Source organism: Anser brachyrhynchus (genome assembly GCF_964034855.1).
Source record: "Anser brachyrhynchus genome assembly, chromosome: 2".
Taxonomy (NCBI): Eukaryota; Metazoa; Chordata; class Aves; order Anseriformes; family Anatidae; genus Anser; species Anser brachyrhynchus.
Window position 1 is genome coordinate 97380355 of NC_137695.1, and position 27577 is coordinate 97407931.

Below are 27577 nucleotides of genomic sequence, written 5' to 3' on the forward strand. Positions count from 1 at the left end.
AATAGGGAACGAATTAGAAACATGGAATCACAAACTGGTTTGAGCTGGAAGGGACTTTTAAAGCCCACCCAGTTCCAACCCCCTGCCATGGGCAGGGACACCTCCCACCGGACCAGGCTGCCCAAAGCCCCATCCAGCCTGGCCTTGAGCACCTCCAGGGATGGGGCATCCACAGCTTCTCTGGGCAGCCCGTGCCAGTGCCTCACCACCATCACAGTGAAGAATTTCCTCCTAACCTCTAATCTAAATCTCCCCTCTTTTAGTAGAAAACCCTTCCCCCTGTCCTATCATTATCTGCAAGAGTAAAAAGGTCATTCTCCATCTCTTTTATAATCCCCCTTTAAGTATTGAAAGGCTACAGTGAGGTGTCCCCAGAGCCTTTTCTTCTCCAGGCTGAACATCCCCAGCTCTCTCAGCCTTTCTTCATAGGAGAGGTGCTCCAGCCCTCTGATCATCTTCATGGCCTTATTCTATTATATTTTTACAATAAATCTTAACAGTTGGACTAATCATTCTTCATTAAAACAAAGAAGGTATAAAAATATTATCAGGCATTGGAACAGGTTGCCCAGGGAGGCGGTGGTGTCACCATCCCTGGGGGTGTTCAAGGAAAGGTTGGACGTGGTGCTTAGGGACAAGGTTTAGTGGGTGACATTGGTAGTAGGGGGATGGTTGGACCTGATGATCTTGGAGGTCTTTTCCAACCTTAATGATTCTGTGATTCTGTTTATTATCTCTGGATGATGCAACGCCTTCTGCCCAACAAATCACTGAAAGAATTAAACGTGATGTTACGCTAATCCTTTCAAGTCAACCACGGCAAAACCACCGCTGATTTTGACACTGGGTTTAATCTCACAGCGTACCTCTTAACTACTTTGTTAGCAACATCCTCATTTCAAAAGTAAAAACGCTCAACTGAAGAGAACCCCTCAGACAGCCAAACAGCTGTAAAGCTTATTTACCAGTCTCCAAGTTGAACTTACTCATCCATCTGGCAAAGCATCTTAGGCAATACATCAGCCAACAGCACCAGTATGACTTGAGACCAGTTCTAACCATCAGACATTTTGACTGAAAGCAAGGCAGTGTCTGAACTTAGAGCTCTTCTTCCCAAAGCCTCTCGCAAGATTGGCTTCGCTATCTCGGTTTCCATAGGAATAGCCAGAACTATCAACTGGCACCCGGTCAAAGGATACAATAGAGACAAAAACTGACCAGCGCTGTAAAAGCCAAGGTAAAACTGTTTCCCAGGATAAGTTAAAGGAAAATAGGTGCTTATATCTTACAGTTCTTGACCTCATTTTTCCATGGTCTTTTTCTGTGCAGTGTTTCCAGCTCGTGAGCTCTAAATTGTATGATCTACCTTACAGAAATTAGTTGTTTTCAGGTAAAAAACGCACTTCAAGAATGAAAATGCAATTAGCATTCTAATTTCCAGTCGAACTCTTCTAGTGTTACAGACTCGTTTTCCTATAGAGATTTTTTTGAAGTCACTCAGGCACAAGTACCCAAAACACAGTCTGGTGATTTACTAGGAAACCTGACTACACATCATCCACATTTACAGCATCACTGCCCACTTCTTTGTGAATACTCTAGGTCCAAGTTTTCAAGAAATATTGCACAGTGACTTGAAAGATTTGTCAGCAAGCACTAATCTCCTTCCCCCAAAAATGAGTACAAAAAATAGTTTTTATATTCATTTTCTTCATCAAAATGGCTCTAGGTTAAACGCTATTGAACTAAGAGTACTGTTAAAAGATGAAGAAAATATCTCTGAAATATATTAGTCTTTCTTTTTAAAAGCTGCATTTTCCTACATTCACATTCTTCACCATTCCTAGCAAAAATTTTGATTAATGTCCTAATTTATAATGTTTTTTCCACTTTTAGTAGTTACCTGTATAGTTTTCATAACGGCTGTTTCGCACACGTTTGAGTCTCTTTCTCCTTACTTATATGTACATTATCTAATGTCTCCTAAATTGTCTCTCTTCTAGAAAAGTAAGACACGTTAGGATGGTTGCTCAAAAGCATTTCAGCAAGACAAAAGATCCTTATGCAAAAAAAAAAAAAAGTTTAAGCACCTAACTTTAACAGGACAAACCTGCATTTAGACAAAGTTCACAAGAGTTTCCATTTTTTTAGATACATTTCAATGCTGTGCACAGATTTATATCTAAAATCTAATAATAACATTATTTAAAAAATATTATCCATGTTCGAATTCTACCTCAAAAGCAAGTCTGAATGTCAGCTATTTGTTTAGTCAAAGTCCTAACTTTTAATCTAGATTTTGTTCAGTAGTTTTTCATTCTGGAAGCACACTAAGTGCCATCGCTACTCAGCACTGCTCTCACCAGTACCATGTCACTATTACCTTGTATTTCTTAACTGCATCCCTCTACGAGCTTGCACACATGATGTCATTACAGGCTCCTGGAAGCAACAATGTTTGTAAAATAAAAACTTTGCGGAAATACTCTTTTTCTGAGCATGCCCTCTCTGATTTTTTTCAGGGTGTTATGATTTTAGCTGCTGTTTTATTTGAAAAGAAAGTCATGTCTTTTAATTGATTTAAATATACTGCAACCATATTAAGTCCTATAACAAACCATCATGTGAAATAGCTACAAAAACACATACCAAATTCTATTTTATGAGGAAAGTTCTCCAGCCATAGTGAAATTTCCAGGATTATTACAGAAGTAGACAAGTAATCCATACTGTGAATAACCTGTAATAAATTTAAGTTTACCCTTATTTTAAATAATTATTGAGATAATTGAGGTTATACATATATATATCTTATAATATTTCATAGTTTCTAGAGATACTACAGAGAAGTATAAGATTTAAAAAAAAATAATAATCTACTTACAGTACTGGTAAATAAACCAAAGCCTTAGTAAGCTACTCAGACTACATCTTAGCAGTAATAAAAGCACTGGATTTACTTCTCTCTGCTCAGACTATAGGCAGTTAAAATAATAACTGAAGCCTGGTGTTTCTTCAAGTCTTCCCAAATCTGTAACATACTAGCAGAACATGAAAAAAACATGTTCTATTTGTATATATGTTTATATATATATGTTTATATTTAAATGTTCCCATCAGAAGGCTTTACATATACAGATGATAATTATAGCATAAAGAACTTAATATTTCAGTAGAAATCTTTCCTCATTATTAAAACTAGTAACATTCTTCATTAATTTCTCAACCCTAATTCCTCATTCTTCATTAATAAAAACATAGGTAACAGAAAGAGGGTTCCAAATTAGGCTACAAAGAAACCAAAAAAGATCATTTAAATATATAAATTAAATTTATATTTTATGAAATGCTGCCGTTAGCTGTTGCTTTCCAGGAAACAACAGAATTTGCTTATGTAGTTTATACGCATCCATTTTGTCCCAAGCGTGATTCACCTAATTCTCTTTAATCAACAATTTAACCTACTGTTTACAGACAAAAAAGAGAGACAAATGAAAAATTAGTGCTCCTGGAGTTTGTGGCTGGCCATAAAATCTGAATTTATTTTTCAAATACCTTCTATAGCAATAGCCTTGGCATGCTGAAGACATCCTATCTAGTATACTATTGATTCAAATGACAAGCCTGAGCATCAGATTAAGGATGTGTCAGACACCTGATAGAAGATTCCTGGAGAATTCAGCAGAAAGGTGTCCTGTTTCAAAATGATCTATTGCTGGTACTACACTTATTGAAGATTATATGGGGGAGCATTTAACATAAAAGTAATTCACTTAAAAATAAAGAGAATTTAAAAAGACTAAGATTAATAATTAATGAAAACAGATACCTTTACTCTTTACTATGGAAAACCCAGAAAAAGTCACCTTGTTCAGAAAGAAATCACCAAACAGCTCACAAAAGTGAACTAAGCCAAACTGATGAGCTCATACTAGTCATAGTCCTGTTTTAATTTGCCAGTGACAAATTTAGACACAAACAGTAAGTGGTTTCTCAGTCCCAACAACAATATTTCTTCCTGTACCCATTAAAGATCAGTTGTGAGGTCAGCTGCAGAGGGGCAATTAATGCAAGAATGATGTTTTGGAAAGGACACTCAAGCAGGGAGATGCCTCTGCCTGTAAAGCTGTTTTGTAAAATACAGACTTGGCAGCAGACATCAATGTCCTGAGAGAAGAGCTGGCCAAGCCTCTTGTGCACTGAGGGATGCCACAATGCTAAACGTGCTAAAGGAAGAGCAATAAGGGGAAAAAAATGAAAGCTACTCGGATGTGACTCATAACATGCCAAGTATAGTACCACGTTTAGTAAGAATCACATTTTTAAGGTGCAATCATTATTTTCAAGGGCTAGAGAAATTTTCATCTATCCTTTGAATAAAATGAAATGAGAGAGAGGATACTACCACTTGATAACAGTATGTAAAACAGAGCTAGCATTCGAAAAACAGGATAATTAAGTCAGTTTAAAACAGCCAAACACCAAAGATGGGATAACATTCTGTCAAAAGAAAAAACAAACACTGCTCATGCCTGCACAAAGTACTCACCTTTACTGGGCAAAATTTTGCCTAACTGTCCTAAAGCATGTCTGTATGCTGTTCAGTTCCAGTCTGCCTTCCCAACAAAATCTCTGAGTTTAAGTTATGCAGCATAGGGGTGGTTTTTTTGGCCTTAAATGGTCACTTAATATTCTTGGTTTTTTGAGGACAGGATCACTTTACTGCTTCACTTATTCACTGGTATCAGCCTGAAAAGTTATTGCTACAGAAGAGGGCCTAGAAAAGATCAGATAAAGTAACAATGTGGTAGTCGCCAGCCCAGATGATCTTCTAAACTTTATTCACAAAAGTATAACTATGAATTTGATAAATGAAAATAAAGTAATTCTACCAGCTGGCTGTATAGATATTTAAGATATCATTCCATATGCTATACAGAATTACTTCCTTTTTGCTGGGGTTTGAAAACAAGGAAAGCTTCTCAATGTCCTATCATCATGGTTTGCATTTGATCCACGTTTACCAAATCTTTTAGAAAATCACTGCAGTTGAAGACTTTTTTCTTATTATTTTTTAAATGAAATCTGAAATGCTTGAGATCGAGACTGCTCAATTGAGGCAGTAGTATGGTAATACACATGTTTGGGGCCTGACAATGTCCTCTTCGGCAGACTGGGTTGTGAAAGCTTATCTCAGGCACAGGAAACATGGTAAAAGAAGATATAAAGCTTAACTGAGACAAGGAGAAGACTTTAGAGAGAAAGAAGCAGAGCAAAGATGCAGAGAGGTGAAATTATAGCATGCTAGAAAATGAGAAAGAAGAGTTTGTATAATGAAGAAGAGTTTTGTATAATGAAAATAATTTAATTAGGTTAATAAAAACAGCATTGATACTACAGGAGAAGAGAAAGAAAACACCACCAATAGTGATGTTCTAGTTAGACTAAGAAGGGGATAAAATGGGGAAACTGCAGATCATTGCCAGTTACGGCAAGGCAGTATGCCTGTAAAAAAGAACTCAGAAGAGCAAGGATTTCAGTAGCAAGTATTGGGTAAAGCTCTAGAAATGAAGATGCTGGATTAAGACACCCGTATCACAATGAGTAAAAGCTTCACTATTTCAAGGTCATCAGCAGTTAATGATGATAGCTCCTTCAAAGAGGTGGGCCACGATGTAAAGGCTAACTTTGGCCACGTACCACAGATCTCAGGAAAGGTGTGTTAGACAGAGAAAGGAGATATGGCTACACTTAAGACTTGATTTGAAAACAGCAACACAGTAAGATGACAAATAAAGCACTATTCTAGTACTTTTATAAACAAACAAATCCTCCTTTAAAATCTAGTCCTATTATTTATTCCGGTAAGGTAAATTTTAGTGCTGTAAACCTTGAGATATTAATATAAAAAAAAAATATTTGTTTTACTAGCATAGTGGCACTTTTATTGGATTTATCTTCTTTATAAGATCACAAATCTTTCTCCAAGAAACATGCAGAGAACAAGGGATCAAAAGCAACAACAGTAGGAAAATACAGACAAAATTCAATTGACAGTTCATTGCAGGACTTGATAATAGTGCTTATTCCACGTACAGCAGCCCTGAGACAATTCCTTGTGTCTACAAGACTACCATATCTTTACAACAGAACGTTAATACAAAATATTCAGTTTCTTTACAGCTTCTACTAAGTGATTTCCTTCTCTATGTCATAATCTTTTGCATTTATATTCCCCGTTAAGTAGTTAGCTTGCATTTTCTCAAGACACAGAACCAGTCTGGTTTGGTTTCATGCTGCCAAATCCATTCCACACAAATTCTGTGCGTGCTCCTGTGTAAGAAGGGCTAAAACGCACATGCTACGCATCCTCATTAACTGCAGAGATGTATAATTAAACAGGAAGGGGTTAAAGTGTACATTAGCCTGTTGTACTTTTCTACCTATTACTTTTTAAAAAAGCTTTCATATGTCTTCTTCCTTGTTTCTGAAAGCTAACCATCCCTTCTTCCTTTCAGCGAGGCTGACATTTGACAGCTTAACATAGCTGACAGGGTTACCCAACAGCCCACCCTCCCTATTCTCAATCCAATTAGACCTCTAATCCTCCAGATGAAAGGCCCAACTACTCACGTTCCTCATGACAACGACAGCTATTGATTATTTGTCACTACAGCTAACACCCTCTCTGTCGAGGCCACTCTGACAGAAGCAAACCTACCAAATTAGACAGCACTTTATCTGCCCTGGAGGCCAAATGGCACAACAAGTAAAGGCTAATAAATGGTATAAAAATGAACAAATCATAACATTATGACAGGTTGATCGTTGCCAGTAGCTTCACAGCTCAAGCTTGATGCTCTGTTAGACCTGTTCCTTCTCTTTTCTCTTCCACTCGTGCTCCAACTTTGACTGAATTAAAGGCCAGAACAATTAAGGCATTTGACCAGCAAAGATAAGCTAGGATAGAACTATCATCAAGGGACACAAATGTCAATAGCAGACTACCGTTTGTCAATAAAAACATTCCAGGGATGCAAATGCTCATGACTCCGCTCTCCACTAGGCTGTACTGATTCCCTTTGTATAGAACTCTTCTCAAACTCACAGAGAAACTCCGGAGAAATTAACCCTGGAGAGTCCAGCTTGAGCTAGGAAAGACAAGGACTTGCATCATTAAAAAGGAATCCCAAGCTACACGGCAGAGAGATGTTACGGTTACCACTTCAGTTAATATCTACCCGATTTCCCTGTCTTCTTCGTGGGGTGATATAAGCCAGAAATACACGTTTTGAATTTATCATTACACATTTTCTTAAATCGCTTCTCAACAATAATGTTTCTAGGACGACGTATGTAGGCTCTTACAAGTCACATCCCTCCATGGCAAACTGCAAAGCAGCAACATCAGCTACATCTGGTATTTGTACAGTGGTAGTATCCAAAAGCAGTAACAGCGCTCAGAGGCACAGTCCCTGAAATAAGACTGTTTAATGCAATAAACGACAGGAAACGAACATGGGAAAATATAAAATAAAATTAAATAAAACACAACCCTGGGAACATTGTTAAGATCACGCAATTACAGGAATAGTGTGAATAAAAATACTCAGGTCCTTGAAATACTTAAAAAGCAATTATAACTGCCCTACCATCATTAATCAGTTGATTTCTTGACTTTGCCAGAAAGAATGTATTTTCTAGTAAGGGTTCAGAAATTACTTACTAAAAATAAAATAATATTAAAATCAAATGACATTAACAATTAAATGAAATGAAAGCTTCTTTGGTTTAAGCAGATATAAGAATATGAATGTCTGCTATTCTAATTTAGAAAAATCCACAGTTTAACTGAACAAAATGTTACTGTGTAACATCTAGATGTACAGATGCCTAGAAAATCACATGCAAGGGCAAAGTAATACTATTTAAAATACTCTAAACACTGTAAAAAGATTAATTCAGTAAATATATAAATTTATATATATAATGTTTGTCCTCAGACTATTTTAACAAAATATTCTTTTCTTATATATATATATATTCTTTGAATATATTCAAAATATTCATTTATTGATTCAATCAGAGATGATTAAACTCTTTAAAGATATGCATTTCAATATATAATAATACAAGTAATATAAAATATAGATATTAAAGGGAATAGTTTGGTAAGCAGATCCCTTAAGATTACTATTGCCCTAAAAAAAAAAATGAACCTACAGGACATTTAGGTAAGCTGGGTCTTATAAAACTCAGGCAAACTGGAAAAAAATACTCAGAAGTTGAACTTGCATATAGTATTTCTAGGAATAAAGTTAAATTATTACTATACTGCTCTAAAATGCACTCCAAATATAATAAATCACTGAAAAGAGTAGACAACCATTTGAATTTTCAAATATCGTAGGATAATTTTAAAATATCTTAGTCTAACATTTATTAGATATATTTTTACAGCGATAAAAAAAATATTTCTAAAGCCTTTAAGGTGACTTTTTCTTTTCCAAAACTATACTAGTTCAGAATTTATAAAATTCAGTTGTCACAAAACTCCCTATGCTGAAAGAGACCTCTAGTGGCTCATGCAACTGAACCCTCCACATCAGGGAGAACTGAGCAAACTCATTCAATAGCAACGGGGAGTCTACCGTATTCTCAGGAGCTGTTTTGGTTTTCCAGCATGAAAAATTCCTTTATCATTTATGTTAGAAACCCCTTAGTTATCAAAGATTATTTTCACTGCTATAGTCTGTTCTTACTTTGCAGATTTTAATTCTTAACACATGCCTTATTTACAGAGCAAAAGAATATATACCATTCTCCCAATTTGATTTTGTCTATTTCGTTGAAAGTATTCTCATTCGGACTTTTCCCCCTTTTTCATTTTAAGAGTTTTTCATTTCTGTTTCATCTTTAAATATGATGTCTAAAAAACTATTATACTAGAGTACCAGCTGGTGCCAAGTATTGAAGAAAAATTACTATCCTTAATTTCCAATGACACCAGCAAAATCTGTGAATGCCTTTGTATAAATATTAGATTTATTAATTCAATGAGTTGTATCTTCAATGAGTATTCCCAATTTTTTTTCTGCAAAACATTTATAATATTTTTAAAATGACTGCTATTCTTGAGAAGTGTGAATCTTTTCTATCATTACAGGTCAGAAACAGAAGTCGTACAGCACTGTGTTTTTCAAATTGTGTTCCAGGGCACATGCCTCCCCGGGAGTCATACCTGAACATCCTTTACACATTGCAAGAGTTAATCTATTCATCTTCACAAAAATCATAGATGTACTTATTCTTTGTTATACTTTTACATTAGGTTTGTAACCCTCACAACTACAACAAAATCTTTCAAAATAGGAATGCTACAATGATGGCTGTCAGTCTGAAACCTCAGCTTTCAACAATTTTAATTGCCCCAGGCAATTGGAGATCACCACTTCATGTGCATGTATAAATTTAAAACAGAAGCACGCTTGGTCCATCCCTTTTCACACAAGTACACTCTACTACTTAATATTTATCTAAACACTCCACAAGTGCCCTTATTGCAAACCCTCTCTTTAAACCTCTCCCAGTCACCTTCAACTTTTGTTTCTACTATTCTACATGAGGAAAAATGGCATATTGCTATTACAAATGGCAGTAGTTAGCCTGCTATAGACAGAATGCTTCTATAGTGCAAATCCATCAGATATTTACACGTATAATGCATTTTAGTGCCTCAGCCAACTTTATCTGCTCTCTTTCACAACACAGTCCTATGAAAACGAAATACCAGACACTACTTGTTGTTGTTTAGGTATGTGGCAATTCCTCTGACGCACAAAATGACTGCTGGAAAGTAAGTATATTCAGGGAGGGAGGCAGCCACAAATTGCAAGCAGTATTTTCAAAACTATTTTATTAGAACTAGTAAGTTTAGTAACCAACAGTTACTAAAATGATTTTGAAAAGTCAATTTTACATGTGCTACAGCCTACAGACATTCATGCCATATTTACCAGCGCAGCCTCTAAAGAGACAGAGTCTGATCTTCAGCTACTGAAATTCTGCTCTTGAACTTGAAGTCATAAGAACTGCTCCAAGGTGCAAATTTTTGCATAGTCTTGTCCTAAACTGTGATTTTGTAGTAACATAAAACCAGCAAGAAAGCAGATTCAGATGTCTTAGTATCTGCTGTATGACTGAAACCAGACTTGTAAGATGACTGCTGGATACCAAATGACTAGAGCGACTTACCACTTGGTGAGTAATCAACATGCGTGCTCTTGCCCTGTTACGAAGGCATGACAAAGCCTGTAAGCTGAAAACACATTGCCCGAAAATATAAGAATTGGATATTGGTCTCAAACTAGTGCCCAAATCAAGGTCTCCACATCAACAAAATTGTCGTCAAGCTTTTTCAGAAAGTTGAAGTGCCCCCAGGAAACTGGGACTCCAATTGGTTTCAATTATGCTGCTCCATAATGTTTACCATAACTGACATGGAAGGCCTTCCCTCTTCTTCAGTCTTGTGGTGCAATAATGAATCAAGATGTAGAGTTTCTGAAGTTGAAAAATGCACAAGACAGTTTTCTCCTAATACCTAGGGTAGCCTGATTTCCCAGAACCTTCTCAGACCAACCATTCCTCTCCCTAGCCTCATGCAAATGAGCCTACCTGACTAACAATGGTTTCTTCAAGATGCTATCTTGTGATATTTTTTTTTTGTGTGTGAGTGCAATCAAGTTCCAAAACACCCTGCATATTTCAGTGGTAAAACTGCAAAATTTGAGATGCCCTGCAGCTATATTGGGAACTTGAGCTTCCTTAGAGAAGACCAATACTTTGATTTCAAGATCACTATTTCATACTTCAATATTTTGCTCACTTAGAACAAGATAGGTTTATCCAGAGGCAAACGAAAATATTAATGAAGTCTAAAGCCGATTTTCAGAGACAGATAAGATACCAAAAGAAACCCACTGCTTCTATTTATCACACACACACACACACACACAAAAAAAATAAATTCAAAAGACTTCCCTTGTCCTCCCCTCAACTCAACTGGAAAGCTGCTAAATTCCTACCCTAACATTTTAAGAATATTTTTTACAATGTCAGAGTTCATTTAGTAAGTTCCAGCCCTGCACCATCTCTGGCTGTTTTATTCTTGTTCCTCAGTGGTGACAGAGCAACATGCTGAGGGACAATATTGTAAATGAGCTATCTGTAACAATGTGGTTTTAGTTTTTCTTTTTCACTAATCTTTTCCTGTAGTTATTCTTAACCATTACAATTACCTGGCTTACAGCACAGGTCAACAGTAGCATCAGCACAACCGATAGTGATAAGTATTTGGGAGCATGGGAACTTGTGCTAAACAGTCAGAAAATGAATCATCATTTTCTAGAGTTAGTTTTCTGTCAACCCACTGAACAGGGAGCAGTTCTGCAGTAGTGAAAAATGGGTGGCAGGAAAGGGATGGGCAGGACCAACCCTTCTGATGAAAAACAATAGCTAGATCAGCGTATCTGTAATATAACACATACAAATCACACACAAGAAACTGTGCCTTCTGTCCCTGAGCATCTTCAGGCTGCATTCACTAGAAAGAACCCTTTGTTTGGGAAATTAAAAAAAAAACACAAAACACACACATTCGTATCACAGCTTTTGTCTGTGGTTTACTTACACACAAAGGAAACTATAGTCCTGCAAGTAAAAACCACCTCTTCTGGCTGGCTGGCCAACATTCATGTTTCAGACTGCTGTTTGTTCAAATTTTTCACATTTACTCAAATTGTACGTTTGCATGGAAGTATGAAAGACTGAATGTAAAGTTCATTCATACCTCATGAACCTAAACGCACCGAATTAATATATGCTCACTGTGAGGTCTCACTTAAGAGGGAATTTCAGAAAAAGTAACCAGCCTAGGATAAAAAGAACATGAACTGACCACCATCATCTCTGAAAGATGCCAAGATTATATATTTATATTCATGACACAAACTGGGAAAGAAGGAAGTGCATGTGTTCTTTTATGCAGTTCAAATAATGCCTTACGAATGTGTTAAGAGGATCTACACTACATGCTACAGAGGAGCACGTTACAGCTCCAGGAAACACATCTGGAAAAAGGTAGCGAGCAAAAAAAATGTATAAATTGCTCCCAGCAAAGTCTTACTCAGGAGCCCTTAATATCAATATATTTTCCTTTGTGAAGAAAGGGGAAATAACATTTTGGATTTGGAGCTCTTGGACTACCTGGACTGTACTCATTCGATAAGACTTGGGAATAATCTTTCATAAAATAAGTGAACTAAAGACTACCTTTTATATTTAATTTTCTTCCATGCCTTATCCTTGCCACAGGCTGTCTTTTCTTACTTCCTTCTTTTCCTGTATGATTACTGGAGAACATCCAGGAACAATCACTTTTTGCTAGTTTAAGAAAAATTAAGAATCATTAAATTATACATAGCATATATGTTACATATACTTTACACAGAAGTCCTAACTGCATCCTGGACATACTGTTATTTATCAATAACTGTGTCAGCAAAGAATTTATATAACCTACAGAATATTTAATGCTTTCAGATAATGAAAGGCTTATTTTCCCACTGGGGTAGTATTAATGCTCCCGAAACCAAAAATTAATATCCTCCTGACAGTTAAGCAACCTGATAGATTATTTGAAGTGCATATCATTAGCATCCAACAGCAAAACTATTGAATTTTTTCTTCTATCCTTGTTAACACAAGAGGCTGCGCTTGGGGAATTCATAGACATAGTTACTTCCCCAGAGTAAACAGATTGCTAATAAGTGAGCATCCTCTGTGAGGAATTCTGAAAGAAGCAGGCCTGTTTTTTTTTTTTTTTTTTTTTTACATTAAACTGAAATTACTTAATAAAAGATAAATGAAAAAAATCGCATACAGGCAATTTGGGTATGCAGAAACATTTCTGTTCAGAAGTATCACATGTGGGTGTTTTAATTAAGTTGCAGTTTAAGACTAGAAGAAAACTGCTACCACACTGCTTACAAGCGAAAATGAATGTCTGTAGTTAAACTGCAATCTCAGTATACTCATCAGTCTCCACAGCATGTTTATTTCATAATAATCTAAATTCTACCGTTTTAAAAAGATCTGTACCCACACAGTAATACAGTTCCTCAGTGTGAAATTACTGGTAAATTATGTTAATGATTTTACTTCTGCTGCAAACAGTTGCCATCTCAACTCCCAGTAAATTACACACATGTTCATGAAGTCAAACCGTCCTCTGAACCACCTTTGGCAATCATCACAGGTGCACTGCTGCAATATTTTGTATCATTTTTTCTTTATTTAATTTTCTGAAGTGAGTGACTTGACCTCTCCCCTTCTTTTTTTAAAGAGTACACTCTTAATACTGCCTGGGACACCCGTCCACTTGAAACAGAGACATCAAAACATTTCACCTTAATAATGGAACAGAGGAAAACCCACAGAAGACCAACCAGGTAATCATTTACTTGGCCTTCTGCCTACAAAAGACTGAAATAGCTCTATTTTAAGACTGATGAAGAAAACAAAGATAATATGAAAGATCATGTCAATGAAGAGTTGAAAATTACTTGCTAAAACATATGCTTTGCATGAGATTCGTCTCAATTAAGACATCTACAGCATCAAAAGCTACATTATTAGATGCCTAAAAGGATGATTCAGCTACTCAATGTGTCCTAATGTAGACATCTATACTTTAGGGTGAACGAATTACATCAAGGAATTGCCTACTTCTTTTCATAATTTTTTCACAAAAAATCATCTGGATGACTAGCTTGGCTTTAGATGTCTACAATATAAATTTCTGCATTTACATGAGATTGTTCTCACCCCATCATCTTACAGATCCACTAATTTATTTTTGTAAGCTCTTTAACAAAGGGGAAACTCGTAGCAGACATGTAAAGCAAAGCATGGAAGACTTATCATTAAGAACGTAATTATTATCATTAAGCTACCAATCAGCAAAGGTTATCGTGTCAATGTATAACCACAGTTGATTTCGAAAAGCATTGATATTTCAAGTAGTACTAACAGCCGAAATTTCTGACCCTATCTAATTAACTTCAAGAACTTTCAGCAAAGAAAGCTGTAAGAACACTTAAGCCAAATCTGATAATAGAGGAAGATGGCTAGGTGGATCGGTAGGGGAGAATTGTCCCGATTGACATTAATGAAGTCTGAGACAGAGAAATTACAAGAACCCTTTGTTGAGAACCTGATACATCTTCTGAGGTAACTACTGCTTTGCAGATACGCCCCAGTGACAAAAGCCATTTGGACAAAGCATGGCAAGACAAGGATGACATTCTGACTTTGAGTTCTGACACCGCAGTTTCCTCCTGAATTGGTAAAGGTGACCTAGATATCAAAACCGCATTAGAGTTGCTGAAGTTATCAGATCACCTTTGCTTTTTACCTTTGCCAACCCCTTGGATCTGAAAGAAGATGGAATAGCATGGGTCGGTCTTCCTAGCTATGCCATCAGAAATATTTTTGTCAGAGACCATAAACAGTATTTATATCAAGCACAGAACCTTTGATACTGTTTACTGACATCCAAAGCAAAATAGAGCTATTTTTGACACCTCACAGTTCTGAAAGATGGCTTCTAGGACACCTGCGGGACAAGGAAAAGCACTTGAGTGCACCAAAATACCTGGGAGATAACCACGTAACTACAAATAATAAAGTAACTACTTAAAAAGGAATTAGAGGTGCCATTAAAAAAATACTAAATGATAAGGAACTACTGAGAGACTATCACATCCGATAATATTTTCTATGACTATATGGGCAATGCTGTAATTTCTACCTTTAATTTAGGAAGAACTTTGCATTTTCAAATGAGGATTTTGTACGCTGGATTTTGTTGTTAGCATTTTTTCCCTATTTGAAGGAGAGGAAGAGAAGCTTTTATAAAGTAAAATCTTGCAGTTTTAATAAAAGTAAGATGTAATAGAGACCTGGTATGTACATATGTGTATGTACAGACACACACCAATTACAGCCAGGTTTGTAAATGACATAGGTGTAGCCAGAAATTAGACGTGTAAGTCATGCATGCTATTACATGGTCCAGAAGGGGCAGACAAGACTACCCAGTGACAGCGGAGTGATGTTTCACCTGCATATTTAAGTCCTATCCAACCAGAATCCCATCCTAGAGAAGAAAGGCAATTACAGTGCAATTCATTGAACTTAATGCTGATGATTTGTGGTTGAAGTCACATGATTACATTCAACATATACAAAATCTGATTATTAACCAAAAATTCCAAGGAAATTAAAAAGACTACCATGTAACAGGAACCACACAGAGGAAAGAAAGGGAGGGAAGAAGGAATCCTACGTAGGAACTAGATTATGTAATAATTTTTCTAGAAAAAATATAGTCAATTTTAATCACAGGACAACAATTTGAGCCTCAACTTTTATGTAAACCTAGAAGATAATTGCTACGTGGTATATTGTTTTTCTTATCCATAAGCCTGACAAGGTTTGGAGTCACAAAGCAAGAGAAAACAAAGATGAAGAAAATTCCCTTTCAATAAAATGCACATCCCAGAATTTGGACAAGCAAATGCAAAGAGGATTTAAAAATAAAAACTACAACAGCCAGGAGAAGGTCCTTGACCACTGCTTGTCCTGCTGCAAATGCTGTTACCTATGTTATACCTATGACTAAAATTCATAGAACCACAGAATGGTTTGGGTTGGAAGGGACCTTAAAGCCCACCCAGTTCCAACCCCCTGCCATGGGCAGGGACACCTCCCACCAGACCAGGTTGCCCAAAGCCCCATCCAGCCTGGCCTTGAGCACCTCCAGGGATGGGGCATCCACAGCTTCTCTGGGCAGCCCGTGCCAGTGCCTCACCACCCTCTGGGTAAAGAATTTCCTCTTTATATCTAATCTAAATTTATCCTCTTTTAGTTTAAAGCCATTACTCCTTGTCCTATCACTCCACTCCCCAACAAAGAGTCCCTCCCCAGCTTTCCTGTAGGCCCCCTTTCACCAGACATTTTGAAAGTCACATAAATCGGTTTTTGAAGGAACACAGGACAGGACTGACTAATTCACAAAGCTGAACACAACAAAAACTACAGAGTGGCCTTGATAAATGTAGAGCTTCGTGATTAACCAACACTGACAATAAAATTGAAAAATCTGTGATCTCACACATTTTTCTTTTTTCTGCCTGAAGGCCAACATTCAGTATTGGTTACAGAAGAAAATCTCAGCATTCGCTTTGGGAAAAAAAAATTGTGAGAGGATACCATAAACCAAAAGTATCAAAGAGGAATAAGAAGAACGCAAAACATTAATTAAATAACCAAAACTGTATGGAACATGAAGTTGTTTTGAATTTAAATTTTATATATTTTACAGAAGGCATTCATGACAGAAATGCATATATTATAATGTTAATAAGGAAAGGCTGAAGACACACATGAAATTTTAATTTCATATGCTGACATCAATAGTGAGTAAGTGCTCAGAAGGCATAGAATGCAGTTTTATAGTACAGCTAAGTCAGACAAATGAAAAGCAGCTGCAAGGGCTGTCTCCTGACCACTTTTTGCCACCCTAGCACTATGATAGCACAAGCACTTATGTGGCTAGATGGTGAAACACATCTAAAACATTAAGCACTAAGTGGGTGACTGCATAAAATCTTCTGTTAAAATAGCAGAAGGTAAAGATGGTACCTCTTTTTACACTTGCATTGCCAACAGAAAACACACCTAACATGGTCCAAGTGTCACATGGACCAAACTGCGCCTTCACGATTGCAGCATGACAAAGGAACCAAGGAGCACGCGTAATTAATGGATATTACACTAAGGCAAAATATCTCTTGCCTTGAACAGCTGTAATACAAATATCCACCATATAAACATATAGACAAAGATTTAAGCAAGAAAATACGTTGTTTTAATAAGCTAAAATGTATTTTAAAAATCTGGAAATTTTAATTTATAAAGTTTTGTCTTTAATATGATAAAAACATTCCTTTGCTCATCAGGTTATAAAATATAAAGCCAATATAACCAGGCAACTGGTTATATAACCTTACAGCAATTTTAAAAGTCTCTGACATTTCTCCTCACTAAATACTGTGACCATACCATAGCTACATTTATGTAAACCTGACTAAAATAAACACAAAAAAATGTAAGGTATATTAGGAAGTATATAAAACAGTTGAACATCGTGGATGATTATGGACAGGTGACAAGTTATTAAAAATAGATGTTCGCTACAAAACTCAAGGCAGTTGCTCTCTAACTTGTAACAAAAGGCAGCTTACATGAACAAAACAACTCCAGCTTTTGAACAGTTCCTGTTTTAAACACAGTATAAAAGTAATATAGTAAATAAGAAGATGTTTCTTTCAAATTTGAATTTTTAATTTCTCTGTAGACTCTGTTTCATAATTTATGAACTCACATCTCGACTAACTTGACAACCCACCTTTGGCTGCTTCTTTTTCCTTTCTTTCTCCTCCCCTCCCTCAGCAGTTCACTTATTTTCCTGTGACTGTAGACACTTCCCCCAGTACTAAACACACAGAAGCTACTGCAGCTCTGAGATTATGCTTTAAATTGCCTTTTATTGTTAAAATCTTCCTTTAGCACCTCTTCACTGGGACAATGTAATAGGACAGTATTATAGACTGAAATTGTAGAAGGAAAAACAAATAGTAGAGCATTTCCTTCCTGGTCCTGGCACTGATTTTTTTTCTGTAGCCATCGCATTCTCAGCCATGGCATGAACAGTTAAAAATACACGTTATTATATCCACTGAAACAAATGGTGACATCCTAAGAAGTATGAGAGCATACAGAATCCAGTCTTAGAAATGTCTATTCCAAAATAGACAAAGCTCATTTTTTCTAGAGAGTATGAGTTCTTAAAAACATCAGTGAACTGTCTTTTCAGACAGCTACAATTACGCTGATTAAATATATGTAGTTCAGCATTATTGACCTCTTACAATAATGAAAGCCTCTAAAAACACTAGAAGCTTATTCAATACAAGAAAATCTCCTTTATACCTGTTGCGAATGCCTTAAGTTTCTATAACAGCAGAGCACTTCTTATGTAATTACCTTTTGTGCAGCAAGATGGAGAGCAGTTCTTCGGCTACGATCAGCCCTGTTAACATCTGCTCCAGCCTTCAGCAAAGCCTCTGCACAGTCCAGCCTGTCAGCCAACACACAGTACATAAGAGGAGTTCTTCCAAACTGGTCCTCTTTATCTTTCAGTTCAGAGTTTCCTAAAAAAAATAAATATATATATATAAAACAAATAATTCTATAGATATCTAACTAAAAGTAGTACTTTTTTATTAAAGGGCACTTTCAAGTAAAATAGTACTTTTATTATAAATGAACAGGATGAGCAAACTAACAGAGTATGACATAAAAACAGTTATTACTTCTTACCTTATTTTTTACCAACATTTAGAGGACATTTCAAAATACATTGACAGAAAAACGTACACCTAGAAAACACCAACTCCACAAATACACCTACTACCAGTAACTTTCTGCAGTGGCAGAATTATAAATCGTTTTAGAACAGTTATACAGCACTTGGCTGTAAAGATCACTTAAAAATATCAAGAGTAAGTAAACCGAAGAGTCTTTCTGAAACCTGTAAACACTGTAACTAAAATGAGCTTTGAAGCCTATTCACTGCAGTGTTTATTTAAAAAGCATAAAGATGACAATATTGCATCAATACCATTATTTACTTCATAGTTCATTATGAAAGGAAACTGCAAAAAATATTTGCTGATCTTTCTTGAATTTATATGGTTAGCAAGGCAGCAATTAGGGTAAATAAGAAGTCTGAGGTATCATTAAAAAAATATTCACTGTATTCCTATTCAGAGTCCAAAAAAAATTTACAGTGTGCATCCCCCACTACAAAGTTTCGTATTTCTATAACATCACTACAAAGAAATTAGCACCTATAAATTCTCAGTATCAACTGTTCTACACATTCCAATGCTAAATACATCTCCCACATGGGAATGTCATCTACAGTTACTCAAGGAACACTGAATTTTTACAGGTAAGTTCATGTTTCTTTTTAAATATTCCCTTGTTTGCATGATTGTTGATGCTTTGAAAGAACTCCAGCAGAGGAATGCTCTTTCTTTACAGGAATCTCCACTCCCCCCAGCATATTATACTTATCTACATATCCAGTAATTGCATTCTTAATTATAATTTCAGTTGATTCACCTAGTAGAAGAGTCAAGCAGGTTGATACTCCCCTCGATCCCTATTTAAAGATTAACATTTGTTCCCTACCAACCAAGCCTCTCACCAAAAAAAAACACACTGTTTAAGCATGCTATTACCAGTTACAGCAATCATTCGCTCTCTTGCTTCATTTCTGAGTTCCTTTAAAACTGTTGAGTGAATATCAGGTAGAGCTGATGATTCATCCTGTAATACCTTCTCTTGCTTAGAGACTGTGATTTGCATGGAGAAAAGCCCTTCTGCTCTGTAAAAAAATAATCTTTCAGGAACCTTTCTAAGCTCTTCTATGAATGCAGATGCAGAAAAATTAATTTTGTTCTTCATCTATGGCTTTTTCTTCTTTGACTCCCCCATCATCTTGACAACCTACTAGAGCTACATGTCATGCTCAACATTAAGCAAGTTTTATAATTAATTTTTATGCCTCTAGCAAATTGTTCCTAAAGAAAAAAAATATTTTTTTTACGTCTATCTTCCTCAGACACCAATTATGCTTTTTGAAGGACACCTTCTTGCTTTCAACACCCACCCTCACACTGCTGCTTAGCCATGCTTACTTCCCCTTGACCTTCCTAAACTGTTTCTTTTGAGAAGTGATTTTGCATTTGCTTCACGCTGCAGGCAAGGAGTTTACTCTGCAGACTCATCTTTGGATTCTTCTTAACAAGTGTTTTTATTTTAAGGTGCTTCACGGTTTTTAGAGTTACCATATGTATCAGATTGCTGTTGCTTATGCATGCACACTCTGGTCAAGGGTTACAAATCTCTCTTAGTAGCATTCTGATACAGGTCCTACACAATGATCAGGATCAACTCAAGGGCTGGTCCTGTTGTGGATTCACCAAAATCTCACTTGTCAACTCCTCAATGATTCCTGACAGTTTAGTTCTAGGATCAGATCATCAAATTTACCCAATACAGGAGAGTAACCTTCATTGCTATTGTGCTTCCTGTCAGTTCAGGCTCTCCGATCTGCCTTAGCACGTCAGACACTTCACCCTCTGGCTGGAGGGAGAGCAAGAGAATATTAACAAGATAATTCTTAGACTTGAAATCATTATATTTTTTAATTTATTTTTTTAATCGTGATTTATATGGTCATTTATTAATTATCTTCAAAATCAAGACTTCTTTTCTGCTTTGGTTTTCAAATGTGTATCACCGCTCTTTCACCTACATGGCTTCCACTGACGTATCAGAATACAAAGTATACAGAAAAAATTACTATCCACATTGATGCCTTCCCTTCCACAAATCTTATATTCTTATTGTATTATCAACAGCCTCATTTAAAACATGCCATCTACTTCTCCCATTTCATTTTTTGGACTTCTACCGTGTATATATTTGTTTTGTATTCCTATGCAACTTCAACCTGCTTGAATAGGATGCTATCTTTTCCTACTGTATTATTACCTCAGTGAGGATACAGAATAGCTATGATTCCACCTTCTGTAGATAAGCCATTGGAAACTGCACGTACCCTTGACAGCTTTCCTCTTTTTTTTTTCTTCTCCTTTAGAAACTTTCTCATAACAAACGTAACAGCTGAGTCTTGGATTTTGAGTAAACAAATGACCAAAGTATGTTTTTCTTCCAAATGAAAAAAAAATAATAATAATAAGCCAAATAATGGAAAGTTTTATATGTAAACTTATACAGACATTTTTTTCCAGTTGGGCCAAGTATAAAAGTTACATAAGAAGTTGGTCTGAACTTTGTTTAGAATGGAGAAGATAAAGTATTGCTTATACCTTACCCATTACTCTTCTTTACATCAAAACAGAAGACATTTAAAAAGTTTATTTTTATGGTAGCATATTTAAAAGTGATTTTAAGACTTTCAAAAATGTAGTTTCTAATGTTTCTAAAGGTGAGTTAAAAGCTAAATTGAAAGGTCTTTGATTATTATTTATGTTCTATTATATATAACTACATTTTGACATCAAAAAATAAATAGGCAATGTAATTTTACTAATACTACATACATAGTTGATACTGTCTTTAAATTCTGATTTTTAACCAAAACTTTGAGAAAAAAAGCACTTGTATTTAAATATTCATTTAAGTGTTACCTCAATTTCATTTCTGAAGCCCATAATTCCTTAATTCTGCTTGAAATGTTGTGCTCTTTACTAAGCGCATTAGAAAGCAGTACACAGAAAGGAATAACACTTTTTTAATTAATATCATGTTCATTAGGAAAATAATTCAACATGTAACATGAGTTAAACAAGGGAATACAACTTTTTTTTCTTTTTTTTTTTTTTATCTTCCTTAACTTGTAAAGATTTTTGCTAGGCTTTCATTCCAAAGTATTACAATTTCATTGCACAGTTACAATTTCAAGGTAATTCTTTCCTCTACTAGAAAACAAACAAACAAACAAACAGTATTTTAAGATTTATATATTGTGAAGCTGTTGATGTCTTACATCTCAATATTTTAGCTAACAATAAATGCTTTTTTTACAAATTTATACCTTTGCTATTTTACAAAGAATACTACAGAAAAATCAAAGCCAGTTATGAACAGCCGCGCAGCCCTGTGCAGCAACGTACACAAAATGAGTTCCAAATCATAACCTGGCATGGCACTGATCCCAACAAACATGCCAGTTCCTCTAGCTAATGAAGTATAGTTCTTCCAGTATTAGTAGTTCAGTCTGACAGTTTAGACATCACTATATTCCACTGCTCAGTGTTAACAGAGCCTCAATGTCTTAAATATACTGAAGTTGATGGGACTTGCACAATCAGGTACATTTTTAAGAAGAAATATGAAAAATTGCATTTCTCTCGATCAGACACATGTACGTGGCTTATGCTCACACGACACTTGTTCTTAACTCAGCAGTTAAATCTCCAATTCCAAGTTGCCTTTCTGTTACATAATGTTAGAGGATATACAGAATGTAGAGACTAAAAGAAATGGGTGAAGATAGGAGTAGCAAAAATGGCCTAAAGCTCAAGTACAGCCCTGCTCAAATGGAGCAACAGACATCTGTTTTCCCCTCCAGCTCCCAAACGGTGATGTAGCTGATGACAAAGGGTTTCCATGACTGCATACAGTCTGAGTAAAAAATGAGCAAGACTTTAAAAACTTGATGCCAGTGATTTGACTGCTTTTTTAAGGTAAACAAACTATTTTCAGCTAGCAACAGGTTTTTTTTATTATTATTTTCTTTGCTTGCAAGCCTCTATAGGGCCCTTAGAATGGTGAGAGTCCTCTGGGTTTTTCACTGAAGGGACCTCTCTGTGCTCAGGGTAAGACAGAGGACAAGGATCAGGAGCTACTCTATCACCTGCAGGTGCTAAGGGGGCTTAGCACAAAAAGCACAGACAACCTTCTAAATATTTACACGTTCGTGTAATTAAAATGTGCTGTGTCAAAATTAAATTCTCTTTCACATGCCTGCCTAATGAAGTTTGTTTCATCCCTCCCTCTTCATGATCAACACCTTCACCCCACCCCACCCATATTACGCATTTCACAATCTGGTTGCCAACAGAGGTCAGGAACACCATGGGATTGAGCAACCCAGTTCTGAAATTTAACTTCCACATTCAGACCTCACTGCTTCCTCACAGGCTATGCAGTCACATCAGACACTAACATCTCTGTGTGTTCTTCATACCATAGCAGGAGTAAGAGAAGATAGGAGGAGGACCTGAATTCTGTTTTGTTTTTAAAAGACAGATCATCTCCTGTATCCTGTGGGAATCTTGCCTTTTGTAATACCTGACTTGAGGTTTATTCAAGCTCCCCCACTGCAGAATATGGAAGAGAAGCAGAGAGAAGAATCAAACAAAAGCATGGAACTGCATAGTTGCAACTGAGAATGTATAATTAACATTTAAAATAAAGCATCGTATCAGATATTTAAAAAACACTTGTATCGGAGTGGTACATAATAATGGTTGTAGAATGAGTAGTTGGACTGAATGGACATTTGAGTATAAATGTCTATTACACATATTCCTGTGTTCTTATGAACAACTAAAGAATTGGATGCATCTTCCCTGAACTCTACATAAAAGTGTTAAATGCAAAACGACCCTCCAAACACAAAACTAACTTTTGCTCCCTTTTTGTCTAAGATTAAAATCATACAGATGGGTTGTAACACTGCAGGCAATGTTAATTAAAGACACGTTCAGTGTTGTAAACCAAAACAAAACAAAAAACAACCTGAAAATACTGTCAGTATTCCCCAAAGCCTTAGATCATACAATTCCAGAACAATGTCATACACTACTTGTCAACTCACTTAATGCAAAGACTCAGCATATGGATTATGCAATAAATACTTGGCGTATACTGTGATTTATGGTATTTAACCTATAAGCTGTTTAAACACTCCTGCATCAGTACTGGTTAGCATAAAGGGACAGTTTGTTCCAAAATCCCTTTCTCTTTTCTTCTAACCTTTCTAACCTTTTGTTTTTGTCTATTTATGCTCATTAACTGGTACAGGATGTCAAAAAGAACATAGTATCTAAGGCGCACTGTATTATTTCAAACACCTGCTACTTTAAAATTACACCTTACTGGTGAGGGGGACAGATTACATATGTGTCCATATTTATGAATGATAGGAAAACACAGTGTATATGTTTGTATACAGTCACACACGCCTCATCAAGCTGCAGCAGGTGGGAAAAGAAGTAACTATCAAACAGAGGAGAGAGGCTGCTATTTTCCTAAGAGAGAGTTTAATCAAATTCTATGCCCCTCCTATGTCAGCAGCCAAAAAAGGAAAACTCAGACAAAAATAATGAACCTATTCCCTCCCTAAAAGAAGGTGAAAGAGAGACTTCTTCTTACTGGATACACTGCTATCAGCATAATCCGACGTAAAGGCAAGCTGTGTTAGCATCATGTTGTTAAGCAATCCAGCACACGCACACGACACTGATGTACTGTCCTGAATTATATGATGCTGCTAAGTGCAGTCATCGAGTTCAGTGAATAAAGCCAATTGCTCAATTTACTTCTGGCACTGAGTTATACTTTCAACAGTGCCTGGTAAACAGCTAAAAATATTACTCTGATGCATTCTTCTTCTGCTAGGCAATACTTCTTGCTTTTGCCCAGACAGGACAAGAAAAGTCTGTGTCATATCCTGTCAAGACATAACAAAGCGCGAGAGCCAAATTCTGCCATTAGAGCAAAGACTGCAAGGATCACGTATTTTTTCTCCCATGTACAAATAACACACAGCATTTTTATTTTGTTGCTGCATGATCATCTTTAGAAGTAGAGTGATTTTCATATCTGGTTCTAATGTCTGTTTTGCAGTATATTTGACAATGTATACCAGCAATACAAAAATACTTCTTCCTCTATGTTTTCAAAATATGTCACTTGGCTGTGAGATTAATAAAAACACACTGAAGTCAGCAAAAACTTTCTTGTCACTTCTGACTGTTAGCCAGGATTTTAAAGCTCAGACCTTCTCCCCTCCATGTGCAGGCAGAGAACTTCTAAAAACGTGGATTTAAAGTAGTTGCATCCCACATATTTCTAGAAGCATCTGCATATCGACTGCCCAGCTGTTGTTTATAAAATGTTCCACAAACATTGGTTTGTTGGTTTAAGGTGATTACCATCAAGTCCATTATAGCCATTAAAACTGACAGTTAATGGCATAAATATAGAGTAAGTTTTTTTTACTATTATTATTTCACAGTCATTCACCCTCACCAAGCTTCAGGAAGGGAATTTTCATATAGGCTGAACAAACAAAACTTTCACAGTATCGTCTGGAATTGTATTTAATCAGAAATGCCGAAAACCATAATCTTCATCAGGGCAGCCTTCCAAATGTGTCTAAGATTGTTTTTGGAACTCAGAACATACGCTGCTTTTGAAAACTACTAACCTGGAATGACCTACCAGCTCCTGGACAGAGAGGGAAGGTGAAATCTTGGGCTTTTTAATGGATGGGAATTTTTAAACTTCAGCTTCCATAGGGCTAGACTCTTTCCTTCACTTTAATTTCTCTCAAGAAACATTAGTGTATGAGCATCGAAGGAACAAACAGGGCTTATTTCGTCCCACGATTCTAAGCAGCGACAAGACTCGGTTAACTATACAAATCAACTGGAAAAACAAGTTTATCAAATTTTACAAAAAAAAATCAATAATTCTAAAAAAAATAACGATATGCAGCCAAAATATTTCATCCCAGAGCACTTCTCCAGAATTTTAAATTCCCTGAAATAGGAGTCCTGAATAAATCTTCTGGGTGTATCACTTACCAATTTTCTATTTTATTTCACTTGGAAGTACCAATCAAAGGCAACAGTCAATAATAAATGGTCAGAAAAATCAGTCTCATTTTCAATACTACATTTATTCTAGAAATACATATAAGCAAGAAACAAAAACGTATCTTAAGGACCAGAGCAATAAGCCAAACCCAAAAGCCTCAGTCTTGAAGCAGTCATCAAAATGCACCTACAATGAAAACATTTACCTGCTATTAGCTTTTGGAGGGTACTCTTATCTCCATTAACAGCAGCGGCATGCACTTCAGATGCTAATGAGGAACCACTGAAGAGGCAGTTTGCTGAAATATTCATACTCTTTCAAGGTATTGTCATAGGTCAGATCTGCACCACCAGCATTTTTTTTGTAAGAATTCAATTCTAGGAAAAAGAAAGAAATACAACTGAATTGATATAATGCTAAAATGACTCAAACAATGCTAAAGAAAATAAACCATCCCATTAAAAAGACAGAACAGAACACATTTATATTTCATGGATTAAATCTACCCCATGTCAAGATTCAAACAGAAAAAGCCTATATTGAGGCTATATATAAATTACAGTTTTGTTGCCTTCAACATAAATTTCAGTCAATAAGCTTTGCAAAAGTCTGCAAATAGGATAGTGCTTATCTACAAATTCAACAGACCCTTCTTCAGAGTGCTGACATGCACGCCTCAGTTCAATAATCAGTGAACTTTGTTATCAGGTATCGACTTGATATAGTCCAGTACTTGCTATCTGGTGGCCGTCTGCCATAACAGCCTGTGAACATATGCACGACAAGGTTTATAACCAGAAGTAGTATCTTTTATTTGACCAAGCGGTACAACTAAAGCAATCAGACCAGCTTTCTAGATCCTAAGCCTTCTTCAAGCCTGAACAGAAGCAGAAAAATATGTGTAAGAAAAGCCACAATGAATGAGATCAAAAGCCTGGTCCTAAATCTTGTCTCAAACTGGCCAATGCCAAAAAACAGGGTTAATATATGTATGATTTCATCCTTTCTAAATCTTCTCCCAACCTATAATTATCTCTAGCTAAATCACTTCCTGAAGTGGACTTGATTTTTGTGTATTTAGAACTCAGCAAATTCTGTTAATTTTCTTCAACGAATGTCTCTTCTATAAACTTGCCTAGTCTCCTCTTAAGCTTATGTAAAGCTTGAGCACCCACTGGAAAGGAGTTCTGCAGCACAACCAAGCCCTGTGTGGATGAACTGCTGTCCTTCATCTATCTTGAGCTGGCTCTTGGCATTTGAAGACCCTTACCCCGTGTACTGGAAGGGAAAGTAAACAAACAGTTCTTATCTGCTGGTAATTATTTTACATGTCTGTAGTATATCTTCCACAACCGTATCTTCCTTTAGCTGAAGGAGTTGTACTTTATTTAGGTCTTCCCCGAGCAGAAGCTTTTCTGTATGTGTGACCATTTTATTTGGACCTTTTTATGGTTCTGTTATATCCACTCCCCTTGAGATGTAAAGCAAACTCCACTAGGTATTCAAGATGTAGAAAAAAATTGGATTTACAATGGTAGGATGGCATTCTCTTCTTTCTTCTCTATTTCTTTCCTAAATCATGTTTAATACACTTGCCTTCCTAGTCTCTTTTGAACCAGAATTGCTATCTTCACTGAACCACCAGTGCTTCAAGACAATGATCAGCTCAGGCCTGCACTGTATTTCAGAATGCTCGAAAACTTGTTGATTTTCTCCAAAATTATCAAACAGCTGAACTTCTACCTTTGAATCTTACCACAGTCAACACTGTCTACAGAATTCTGGGAAATTTTCACCTCAAAAAATCGTGAGCCACAACATGAAGTTCATCATTCATAAGAAATAAAATGCCTTACCTTCCAACCCCTCTACCCACAAAAACTAGCAGTGGTGTGACTAGAGAAGCACGAGACCCTGGTCTGCCTGCATACACACACTAGAACTCCTCAGTGCTCCCTTGTCTGTATTC

At 36.2% G+C, this 27577-nt stretch overlaps 1 protein-coding gene across 8 annotated transcripts in view; it reads right to left on the reverse strand.

The window, feature by feature from the left end:
* INVS (inversin) overlaps positions 1-27577 on the reverse strand; it is a 99982-nt gene that overhangs the window by 66635 nt on the left and 5770 nt on the right. For 3 of the 8 annotated variants that reach the window (XM_080582793.1, XM_080582791.1, XM_080582796.1), the window contains exons 2-3: positions 25814-25985; positions 18169-18335 (exon numbers count right to left, since the gene is read on the reverse strand). In XM_080582793.1, coding sequence (XP_080438919.1) covers positions 18169-18335; positions 25814-25919 — 273 coding nt within the window. In that variant the 5' untranslated portion in view covers positions 25920-25985. Of the gene's footprint in view, positions 1-18168; positions 18336-22969; positions 23103-25216; positions 25400-25813; positions 25986-26743; positions 26887-27577 lie in introns of those variants that run through there. The other 5 variants (XM_080582790.1, XM_080582789.1, XM_080582794.1 and 2 more) reach the window with 4 other exon arrangements.